The 11,667-nt window shown below is 49.9% G+C and overlaps 2 protein-coding genes across 6 annotated transcripts; one reads left to right on the plus strand and one right to left on the minus strand.

Annotated features, from left to right (window-relative positions):
* Positions 1-52: 52 nt before the first annotated feature.
* Positions 53-5,382, plus strand: si:ch1073-280e3.1 (complement factor B). Of its 2 annotated transcripts, none has more exons than XM_057049293.1 (18): positions 53-339; positions 425-537; positions 920-1,067; positions 1,145-1,330; positions 1,500-1,772; positions 2,077-2,219; positions 2,297-2,438; positions 2,536-2,670; positions 2,747-2,851; positions 3,033-3,170; positions 3,259-3,362; positions 3,452-3,563; positions 3,635-3,782; positions 4,264-4,337; positions 4,564-4,661; positions 4,736-4,868; positions 4,948-4,997; positions 5,074-5,382. In XM_057049293.1, the coding sequence occupies exons 1-18, from the start codon at positions 189-191 to the stop codon at positions 5,248-5,250; spliced, it is 2,430 nt and encodes an 809-aa protein (XP_056905273.1). In that variant the 5' UTR covers positions 53-188; the 3' UTR covers positions 5,251-5,382. The 2 variants fall into 2 exon arrangements, with proteins under 2 accessions (XP_056905273.1, XP_056905274.1); XM_057049294.1 differs by having other exon boundaries at positions 217-346; positions 433-537.
* LOC130534762 (TRPM8 channel-associated factor homolog) lies at positions 5,283-10,233 on the minus strand. 4 transcript variants are annotated; one of them, XM_057049292.1, is made up of 13 exons: positions 9,737-9,893; positions 8,790-9,452; positions 8,444-8,660; positions 7,966-8,263; positions 7,551-7,852; positions 7,304-7,478; positions 7,087-7,181; positions 6,774-6,984; positions 6,451-6,687; positions 6,162-6,382; positions 5,966-6,079; positions 5,611-5,891; positions 5,283-5,528 (listed from the first exon to the last, which is right to left on the minus strand). In XM_057049292.1, exons 2-12 carry the CDS (start codon positions 9,431-9,433, stop codon positions 5,649-5,651), a joined length of 2,757 nt encoding a protein of 918 aa, XP_056905272.1. In that variant the 5' UTR covers positions 9,434-9,452; positions 9,737-9,893; the 3' UTR covers positions 5,283-5,528; positions 5,611-5,648. The 4 variants fall into 4 exon arrangements, with proteins under 4 accessions (XP_056905272.1, XP_056905271.1, XP_056905270.1 ...); XM_057049291.1 differs by lacking the exon at positions 9,737-9,893 and adding an exon at positions 9,938-10,233 and having other exon boundaries at positions 5,283-5,891; XM_057049290.1 differs by having other exon boundaries at positions 5,283-5,891; positions 9,793-9,930.
* Positions 10,234-11,667: the final 1,434 nt, after the last annotated feature.

Consider the following 11,667-nt stretch of genomic DNA (forward strand, 5'->3'; position numbering starts at 1 on the left):
CATTCTGCTGGCCTGCATGCCTGCGTTCCCGCTGGCTCATAACATCAGAGCAGCAGGAGGTTCTGGGAGGGTGGCGCTGCAGCTCGGTGGGATCAGGGATCGCAGACGTCCTGCGGGGCTGGAAGCGGAACGATGAGCTCCCATCTGTGTTGCGCAACCTCTCTCTCCCTCTTGGCGATCCTGCGTTAATGGGTAATCGGTCAACAAATAGAGCAGCTGTCTGCGTGTCAGCTCAGACACGGTCGCTGTGCTTCCTGGTGCTGAGACACCTCCGCTCCAGTCCACTCATGCACGCCAAATCAATACTCTGGATCGTTCTCTGCGTCTCAGCAGGGGGGGGTGAGAGGTCACCGTCGAATCTCAACATCTTCAGCACGTTTGCCTGTTTACTCCACCTGCTCCGATCTTCCTGTTGCTGTTTCAGGGTCCCAGCTAGACTACGGCTATGATGGTGAAGAGTACGAGGACTGGACACAGGGACCCGTGAACTGCTCCACCACGGAGGCCGTTAAAGGCGGACATGTCACCTACTCACAGGTAAAAGATGGAAATGTGTCCTTAATACGCAGCATTAACGCAAACATTTCACCATCCTGCTCTCATCAACGTGTCCTTTGAAGCCAGAACAATGCACACTATTTTAAAGAATCAATTCAACATCAAAAGTTATATTTTAGACCAAACATTTAGGCTTTAAGTGCAGAATCTATTGGTGAGAGGATAAATGAACTCCAACAACCTTAAGAACGTTAGTAACTACAAGGTTCTAAATGTCCCAGACCGTAACGACAGATGTTATCGAGAGGGCGACGCTCATGGACGTGGAGGATTGGGAAAGCTAATCAAATAAACTATTCCTTTACTGGAAATCTTTGAATTGCTCAATTGAGCCTCAAAAGTCAACATGTTTTGCGTGCAGGGGGGGCTGGAGGGCAGTGTGCTGTCCTACCACTGCAGCCCGGGCCAGTACCCTCACCCGGTCAGCTACCGGCTCTGTGGTCCCGATGGCGACTGGTCGCCGATGAGGTCCGCCAGCGGCCGATTGGTGTCACACGCCACGTGCAGAGGTGACGTCCCGCCATGTGTCACGCGTGCACAAACATGATCTTCCCCTTAGAATCTCGTCTCCACCCATGCCTTCCAGACATTCTGTGTCCAGCTCAACTCCAGTTGGATCACGGCGATATTTGGCCCAGGAATCAGTGGTTTCGGGTCGGTGCCACGCAGAGCTTCTCCTGCCAGGAAGGGTTCACTCTGTATGGGTCAGCCCAGAGGAACTGCACCCTCACTGGGGGCTGGACGGGACTCACCCCCGTCTGTGACAACCATGGTGAGCGTGCGCAGGCTTAAACAGGCCGATGGGTCCCATTTCTGGACCAAAGTGTTAAAATAATTGAACGTGACAGCTTGAGAAGCAATCAATCAATCCGCCGTCCATGCTGAGGTGTCCAGGCTGAGCCAGCACAACCAGGTCCTAAAGCTTCCGGTTCTTCACACAGCTGAAGACTGCAGCGATCCAGGGATTCCACCTGGAGCCCAGAGGTCTGCAGGCCCCTTTCAGGTCGGGCAGAAGTTTAGCTACTCCTGTCAGACGGGTCTGGACCTGCTGGGTTCGGCTGAAAGGGTTTGCCTGGAGAACAGGGAGTGGAGCGGGTCGATGCCACGATGCCTGGGCAGAAATACCTACGACTCCCCCAGCGATGTGGCCAAAGCCATGACGGGATCGCTCGCAGGACTGATGGACGTCCTCTCACCAGAGGAAAAAAAGACAAGTGCGTAAATAATACAATGCAAAGCTCAAAAAACTAAAATAAATGGCATGTGTCCGCAGAACAGAAACACTTTAAAACTATAAAGATAAAAGATGCATCAAGTTTTCCCAAGTGGCCGATCTCGAGTGCCCTCTAGTGGCCGAGCTTTATAAGTGCTCGACTTTCAGCAGCATAAAGGAATCTTATTAATTAACATGGACGTGTTTGTCACTGCATGGATTTAGCTGAATCTGTGTGTGTGTGTGTGTGTGTGTGTGTGTGTGTGTGTGTGTGTGTGTATGTATATTTTGTGTTCTTGTAAAAGTTGCAGAAAAATCTTTTGCTCGAACCTTCAATGTGGCCAAAGGCAGCCGTTTGAATGTTTACATTTTGCTGGACACATCAGGAAGCATCCAAAGGAATGACTTTGAAAAATCCCGGAATGCCACCATCGCTCTCATTGAAAAGGTCTGGAAAATGGAAGGTTTAGGATCCACTTGTTTCTCTTTTCTTTCTGTGAGTGAGCTCTTTATGTTCCCTTCTAGCTGGACAGCTATGAAGTGAAGCTGAAATTCCATGTGCTGTCGTTCGCTAGCGAAGCTAAGGACATAGTGGACATCACAGAATCGGAAATAAGTGGAAGCACAGACGACGTCATCTGGAACCTGAGGAATTTCAACTACCACAGTAGGAGCCTGGCTCCCCCTCCTGCGTTCACCTTCAGGAGACTCTTGAACAGTTTGACCCTAACGACAGCCATGCTGCTGCGTCTGCTCGTGTTTAGGCCACGGGGAGAAAACAGGGACCAACCTCTATGCTGCCCTGCAGAGAGTCAACGAGGTGATGAGCTACTTTAAGGAGAACAGTGCCCAGTATCACTTTAACGAGACTCAGAACGTCATCGTCATAGCAACTGATGGTAAATATACCGTCGTTTCCACCAGGATCACAACGACAGACGTGTCCTCAGCCTGTTTTCCTTCTGCTGCCTGCAGGTTTCTCCAACACTGGAAAGGACCCGCAGATTGCTCTCTTAAAGATCCGAAATTTGCTGGGTTACCACAGCATGTCCTCGGAACAAAAGGACGAGACGCTACTGGGTAACATCTCAAACGTGACCTCAGCAGGATCTAACAGATCCAAACGTCTGTCAGACCAGTTTCTGAGATGAGACGGCAGAACGTATGAATCTATAAAGAGGGGCGGTTCTGTGAGGAGGCGGAAGTGCAGGAAGGTTTAAGCCCAGATCACGTCAGTGATGTTTCGTGTGCATGTTTTCAGACGTGTACGCGTTTGGCATCGGGGATCAGGTGAAAAAAGAGCAGCTGAATGCTTTAGCGTCACAGAAGAGCGGCGAGACGCACGTTTTCTTTCTGAAAGACTACGAAACTCTGGGCGAGGTCTTCAACAGCATCATCAGTAAGGAAGCGTTCTGCACGGCTTCTCCTGTGTTTGTCAGAATGAGCCTGAGCTTTTGGTGGTTTACTCTCACACGCCGCTTGTTAAGGCGACAAGAGTGTGACAATGTGCGGCGTAGCTCAGGAAGTGACTCCCGAAGATGGCGTGAAGGCCTACACCAATCCCTGGCATGTTACCGTGGTTACGGGAACAGTAAGAGCTTTGCACACTTTGCTCAGTCTGGTCAGGTTTTTGGAATTCCAGAGGGCTTCTTTAACACAAACACACTTCCTGTCCTGCAGTCTTTGTCCTGCTTCGGATCCATCTTGAGCCAGAACTGGGTGCTGACCGCTGCCCACTGTTTTGCACGAGCCAGTACAGACAGAGTTTCCCAGCAGGTGCAAATAGAACACGGTGAGTGAAGGCACCAGGGGAAAACCACAAGTCCACACACTCCTGTAACCTCCGGGTCTCTGGGTTTGTAGGTGACGGCACGGCCGTTTCCAAGGCGGTGGTTCTGCACCCCCAGTTTAACATCCGAGCACTCAAACACAGAAACGTGTCCGAGTTCTACGACTATGATGTGGCGCTGATACAGGTGAACGAGAGCATCCCGCTCTCCTGGAAAGCCAGGTAAGAGAGCGCAATGTTCCGACGACTTTACAGCCCAGGCTCGTCTCGTCAGCTTCTGCTTTGTCCGGAACCGGGTCGCGGGGGCAGCAGCCTCAGCAGAAAGGCCCAGACTTCCCTCTCGCCAGACAGAGTCCGGCACGTCCTGGGGCTGCTCACATCACATTGTTCCTCCTGAGTCCGGGGTTTAACCATCGGCCAAATTCTCCTATAGCCAGAGGTTTAACCTGAGGAGGGGGTCGTCGGGGCCCAAACCACTTTGCAGTTGTGTAGCCTTCATGATGGGTTGGTGACCCACCCTTAGTCTGGGCCGTCACCCAGGACCTGTATGCCATGGGAGGCCCTACCAGGGGCCTAGCAGACCTGGACAACCAGGCTCCCAGGGTGGTGGGTCCAGGAAGGGCGGTTACAGCTGTTTGTCAGGGCAGATATTACCTAATGTGGACAGTTTTAGCGCTGCTGACTGACTGTGTATGTCGTGCAGGCCCATATGTTTGCCGTGCACCGTTCCTGCCAGCCGAGCCATGAAGAGCGTCAACACCAACTGTCAGCAACACAGTATGGCCCCTCTGGATCATCACTGACATGAGTAGAAAGGTCCAGCATGTGGAGCCATTAGCACCCATGGCTAAGTGAATATTAGCCAAGACAAACTAGGCACCCTTGAATTAAGCCCCCTAAATCCCACAAAGTGGACAGACGCACACAAACACCATTTCCATATGAAGAAAGGGTTGAAAACACAATGTGTGTTGTGTGTTTTGTGTGGTATCTGTGTGAACAGGGAAGGCGTTGCTGCCACACCAACAGACCGAGGCCTCCTTCATCAATAGCCACCGGAACCCCAAACGGAGAGTAACGCACATTCAAACACAGGCTCAAGTGGGTCACATTCCGTTCGATTTGATAGAAAGCTTGGAAGGAAGACAACTGGAGCGCGTCTAATCTTTCTCCAGCGGCAAAGCTGCGTTGAAAAGGCCCGACAGGTGATCCACGAGCCCACTGACGTCCGACTGGATGAGTATGTAACCGACAGGTTCCTCTGCTCTGGCGGATCCTCTGGATATAAAGATGCCGTCTCCTGTAAAGGTTTGGAGCTCCGCACACACTGAAGCACAGTCCAGAGCGCGCCAGCGTGCTCTGATTGTCTGGATCTGTGTGTGCACAGGTGACTCAGGGGGATCCCTGTTTCTGCAGCAGAAGAACCGCTACTTCCAGGTCAGTACTTTCCTCCTAAAAATCAAAGGGTCAGAAGGGACGAGCCGCATTGAACAGTTGCTGCCGTTGTCCCGAGGTGGGCGTGTTGAGCTGGGGCATCACCAACGTGTGCGATCCAGCCAACCGTGGAAAATACAGCAGTGGAGATCCTCCCCCCAACGCTCGAGACTTCCACATCGACCTGTTCCAGATCATGCCATGGCTGAAACAGCACCTGGGAGAGGAGATCCAGTTCCTACCGGACGTGGACTGATCGCCAGGAGACAGAAACACACCCTGCTGCTGTCATTTCAAACCCTTTTATTTGTGATTACTTACGCATGCATTAAGGATCAAACTGCAGACCCATGACATCATTAAAGAAACATTAAAGAAACGGCAACAACTCATTGTCTTATAAAAGTGTGTTACAGAGGACACGCTGCAGGAGGAAGACTGGACTTCATCCCCAGTGATGAAGATTAAGGATGTTGTGCATGTTGTGCACGAGCAGGCTTTTAAGTTAAGAACCAAGAATCAGACCAGGACCTCCTGTAAGCCAGAGAAATTCTAGAAGAAACTCCAAATGCAGCGTTTACCACATTTTACCATCATCAAATATCGTCTTACTAACTTCATTCTAATGGTATCCAGTAGAACCCAGTCTGGACTTCAGCCATACTGAACCATGGGGTGGTCGGTCCAGGGAGGCAGGTTCTTTACCTTCTCCTCTGTGCTTGCTTCAATGGGCCAACCCCAGGTCCTAAAAAACCCTGTCAAATTCCTCCCCACGGCCCGGGAGACCGTCTCAGCATACAGGTTCATCTTCCCCTTGTTGTCGTCGGGATAGCTGCTCATCCCGTGGTACGCACCGAAGGCCTTCTTCAGGGCGTCCCAGCCAAACCGCTCTTGCACCTCCACGGGCAGAGAAGTGCCGGGTTAAACCAGCTCTATCCAGTCTAACCCTCGTTTCACGTGTTCATAGTCACCTGCAAATATGTCTCCAGGGCCGTCCACATGTACCACTCGCTCAGGTTCTTCCCACCTTTAACATAATCTTCAATCCTCTGCTTTCGGTTTTCCACAGAAACATTTGGATGGGCCTGTTTGACACAGAGGAGTGGTGCCATCATGAAACAGGGCTGATGTAGGAGCCTGATGCTTGTTTAGGAGAGGGAGGGTCACCTGGGCCCTGTTGATCCCCAGCACTTGCTCGTGCACGTACACGGACCACAGGTTGCAGGTGCCCTCTGTGGTGTGTGGTGGGAGTTCCCAGCAGCGCCTCTGCTGGTTGTGGCCCAGTTCATGGATGGGCCCCCACATGCCGCGCCTCATGCTGTCAACACTGACCAGCTCGTGCGCTGCAGCCGTGAACGCCATGATGGGATAACCTGCATGCATCCAGCCTGTGTGGCCAACCAGATGTGTGAGAGCTGTGCTCGAAACGTGCACATCAACCACCCAGTACACCCACCGTGGGAAATCTGCACATCGGTGACGATGCGTTCTTTGCGTCCTAATTTGGGCGGTAGAGCAGCCAGGTCAGCGATGGCTGCCATGATGGCGTTCCAGAGTGCTGCCAGCTCATCTGGACGCTCCAGGTCACGGACGGTTTCTGAAGGCACCGTGATGACGATGTTGTCGAACTCCATCTCTGCCCAGGGGGAGGGGGCCGTACGAAGCCGTGACCAATCGCCAGCCGTGGTCACGCCTGAGGAACAAATGCAGACATACGCACATTTTCCACCTCCTCGACCCAACCTGAGCAGCACCGACACACAGGCCGCACACACTCACCAGATTTATAATATGGAGCAGGTACGGCGACCTGCACTGTGACCTCTGCCCCGTCCACCTGTGCATTCCTTGGTGCAATCAGGTAGATGAGGCCACCCCACAGGTTCCAAATCTGCATCATCTCGGAGGTGACAGGAAACTGCTCATGAACGCACGCCGCTCTCTTCAACTCGGAGTGGTTGAGGTAGTCTGTGTGACACCCAATCTGGATCTGCAGGAGAGGAACATGTGGCTTTGGTCACCAGCTGCTGGCTGATTACTGCAGCACGGCTCCCGGATGGAGGGTAAAGCTTTAAAAAGAAAGAGTAGAGACCTTCCAGCCCTTGTTGACGAGCTCGGCTGGAAAGGCCACGTAGGTCTTCATACCCGGAGACAGATAGAGACCTGTGCTGATCCAGTCCTCCCATCCTGACACCCACCCAAACACACACGGGTGAGCTTAAAGATCACTGTTGTTCATTGAGGCGTCACCTCACTAATGTCAACATAGCAAATACAACATGTGTTTGTTCTGAACATGGAGGTCTGACCTTCTGTGGCCGCACTAATCCTCATTTTATGGTTGTGAACAACTGGCAGCAGGGGGTTGTTCTGGATGAGGAAGGGCAGCAGAGCATCCTGGTCCTGGCACACCTTGTACACCTCTGACCCCACACTGAGGAGAAGATGATCTCTGGGGCTATTCACAGGGCAACTTTCACACACCTTAAACACACCATGATGAACATGAGGAAAACCAAAGCCACAGAACGGAGGCCGACCTTAATAGTTCTGTACCTGTGGAATACCAAACTTCTTCACGATGTCAGTGAGTGTGGACACCACCTGTGCATAAGAGGAGCTGTCATACGCCTTCCTGTTCAAGTAGGCAGCGCAGTCGGCTCCCAGCTTCCTCAAACATTCCTCCTCCTTCTTCTCAAGTTCTTCCCCCTTACTCATATGACAAACCACACGGTGGAGAAGATCTCGGAAGTTGTAGGTGTCTTTCATGGCCTGCTTGGGTACAGGGGGCTTGTAGCAACCATTTCCAACTATGTTGCCCAGCAGACTCAAACCCATTTTGTTGAGCAACTTGTTCCCTTGAAGGTGACAAAACCGTTAATCCTTGATGGATCCATTAACGACTGACTTTACTCCTGCTGGCCATCCACTCGGCCCTCTCATTGAAAGATCTCATTGTGAGGTTACTTACCAACAAAGTCTGTCATTGTGTTTTGCCCAGGGTGTGTCTGTGCCCAGTACCAGGCGTGACCCCCCACCAGCAGGCCTCCACCCTCAGCCACAAAGTTCTGGATTTCCTCCAGGTGGTCCCCATTGTAGGCCGTGCAGACAAACACGCTCAGGTCTTCCCTGAAGTCTGTCTTCACGCAGTTGCACCAGTTGCTGATGAGGTTGAAGCAGGATGAGTCCGGACACGCCCCCACCCCAATCACGCCATTGCGGCCTTCATCCAACCAGTGAATAGCATTTTTCCAAAACTGAAACAGCGTCTAAGAGAGACAAACGTGGTTAGTTTAAGACCCACTCGCCCTCATTTGCATTTACTACATCATGCAGTATGATAGACGGCTCGTGTGTGAAACTAAAAGCACGCCAGGAAGTCAGGCCAGACCAGCGATCAGAGTAAATCGGACTCTTGCTCCGCTCTCATTGCATCAGTAAAACCACACCTCTCGTCCCATGAGCCCCTCATGTGTGATCACGATCACTCTTCCTTGGCCATAGTACGCTCCTGCCAGGAACGCCTGTCCGTCACTGGTTGTACCAATTGGGAACGCCAGGGGGCCATGGACCATGACCTCAGAGGCCAGCAGTCCACCTGGGATCTCAAATTCCGAGACCCCTTGCAGTAAGAAATCCAAGTCATCCTCAAAGTCTTTTCCGATTCTGAATAAAGATAAGATGGATAAAATGGCAGCAGACTCCAAAAGACAATATGTTCTTGGTTAAGTTCTGACTCATGATGAACGCTAACCTGCCCGAGTGCAACTTTAAATGAGACCCGTTCACACTTACACGACAGTCATCCAGGACGAGGGGATCTGCGGGGGCACAGGCAGGCGCTCTACCTCTGCAGCACGCTCGCTGAAATAGATCCCTGCTACGCCTGAGACCTTGTTTCCTTCAAACAGAAGCAGCACATTATCCTTGGGACGTGTTTGAGCCCAGTTCCAGGCTTGTCCCCCGATGAGGACGCCTCCTCCGGCCTTCATGAATGCCACCAGGCCTTTTGCGTCTGCTGCTACGCTGTAGGCGTCGGTGACGTACACAGCAGCGCCCAGATTGAGACCGAAGCCCCCGACCACTTCGACCTTGAGTTTAGATTTGCTGAGGTTGTCAGCGACTGCCTTCACTTGTTGATGGACGGCCACAGACCCGTCAGACCCGTCTCCTCCCAACCAGGTCACGGCATTTTCCACCAGGTCAGGAAAGGCAGTGAGGTAGCCCTCATGACCAAGGACCACGATCCTTCCACGGCCGTACAGAGAAGCAGCCATAATAACCTGGCCTTGGCTGTTCATCGCCAGAGGAAAGGCGTGGTCTCCGATGAGGACCAGGTCACTGGGAGCACTGGGACCACAGAGGTCCAGTTCTTTCACGCCTCTCATGAGACGTGCGTAAGACTCTTCATGGAGGTTCTGTGTTGGCTGGGTGGTCATGATGAAATGGATGGAGGGTCTGAAAAGGTGGATGACAAAACAACCTATGATGATACTAAGAAGGATATATAACTGCAGACATTAGCGGAATTTAAAGGCAGACAAATAAAAACCTCCAGTAAAATCTGGCAAATTGTGCAATAAACCAATAAAAACTATTTTACATAAAATCAGGGCTACATTTTTAGGCCACACAACAGGTCTTATTAGATCTCATATCTGAATTTATGAGACATTTTTCTCTGCACATCCACGTTATAAAACAAGAATTTATCAGATTACAAAGCACTGAAGTCTACGTACCCAAGAGGTGCTGACGTCTAGCAAATTAATAAAATTCCACCCGTTTATTTAAATACCTTGACTTCCTGCTGTGATATTTACGTCGCACGGAGGTCCAAGAATGTGAGCATGAGGCAGGAGGGAAGAGACAAAATGGGAACTAAAGGAGGAGGAACTCTGCTCTTTACAAACCCAATGACAGGAGATCACGTGTCTCTATACCTGTTGGTCCACACCTGACAGATCACGGGTCACACCCAGAATCCTGTTGATCCAGCAAAGGAACACTGCTGGATTTAATTAAATGTTAAGCTGACATGAGCTCGTCTATTCTTTTATTCACGGAGGTATTTTGAAGGTTGTCTCGACAAACCGGTTTCTCCGGATTCTGTGTCGGAGTTGATCCTGATCCAAACCCACTGATATTCCCACCCTGATAAGGAGTCTAATGTGTCTCAGGAACACAAAGGACCGTCTAACCTGACCTAAAGACTTTAACGACGTTCTTCAGCCTCAGTTTCACTTTCGTTCCGATGTTTTTTCGGACCAGTTTGGTACATTTCTCTGACACCAGAGGGCGCTGTGGTTCTACTGGGCGAGTACCAGTGATGACCACCAGGTTAACCCCTTAACAACAACAACAACAGCAGCAACAACAGCAACAACAACACACCTGAAATGAAGCAGAATTACATCGCTGGTTCTAATAAAATCATTCTAATAAGGGAGCAACAGACTCCACGCAGGCTCAGATTACTCCCCTCAATCAAGCACAAATGACTCAAAAAGTGATAAGGAGTTAATTAATTCTTTATTAGCCTTGTCTTGATTAACAGAAAAGACAAATAGGATTGTAATGATATCAGGTAAGGCAGCAGACTACATGGGGATTAAGACATTTAAGACATCCACCAAAGATTATATTTCACCCTGAAGCCGCACAAGTGTTGTCTAATATAATTATCACCCTAATAAGCACCTATTATTGCATTATTTCTAGGTCCTCACCACCAGGGAAAGCAAAACCCAACTTTATGATAGAATTTTTATGAGGTTAGACCAGGGGTGGGCAAACATTTTGATTCATGGGCCACAATGGGTTCTAACATTTGACAAAGGGGCCGGACCAGGAGCAGATGGATGGATGGAGTGCTTTGGTAACCTCACCTCATTGGAGAAAAAATACACATCTTGGGATATGGAGAAAACATGTGCTTTAATTTCAAATGAAAATGAAGAGACAAAATATCTGACTTTGGAATGAGTCTTAAAACACTTAAAATCAAATGAATAAAATGTGCCTTTTAAAAAAAATATTAATAACCATTTCTATTTTAAAGCACTGAAAGTTCTGTTATCCTTCAGGATATCACCATCACTCTCCTCCTGACTGTCTTTTTTCTAGTGGGAAAACACCAGAATTGCAGTGAAAATTTAACATTAACAAGGTTTATTCATTTAATTTTTCAATTTTGGCGGGCCGGATTAAAACGTTTAACGGGCCGCGTGTGGCCCCCGGGCCGTAGTTTGCCCATGCCTGGGTTAGACGATGAGCTGACAAATCTCAATTAGATTATATGTCAATTAAATCATCAAAACTTTTGCACTTTTGAAACCCCCCCTCTCGTCCTCATAATTGAGGGTGAAAAGTTGAAGAACCTCGGGCTTTTTTTGGGGGTTTCGTACTTGGCTCTGATCCAACCGACTTCATCTGTCATAACCAGGGAATAAAACCAACAAAATGAGTTCATAAAACTGGATTAGATTAAAAGTCTCCCGTGACTAAGTTAAGGCAACAGAGACCTTTTACACCCGCTGCTCAACTGGGGGAGGAAGCAAACAAAGAGGCGGAATATCAGAAAAACCCAAGGATCAACCCCAAACCCATAAAAGCTAAATGGTTAAAAGAAGTTACAAGATCAAAGCTCTGCACTGTTGATCATCAGGAGGCT

The sequence above is a fragment of the Takifugu flavidus genome, chromosome 12 (genome assembly GCF_003711565.1).
Source record: "Takifugu flavidus isolate HTHZ2018 chromosome 12, ASM371156v2, whole genome shotgun sequence".
Taxonomy (NCBI): domain Eukaryota; kingdom Metazoa; phylum Chordata; class Actinopteri; order Tetraodontiformes; family Tetraodontidae; genus Takifugu; species Takifugu flavidus.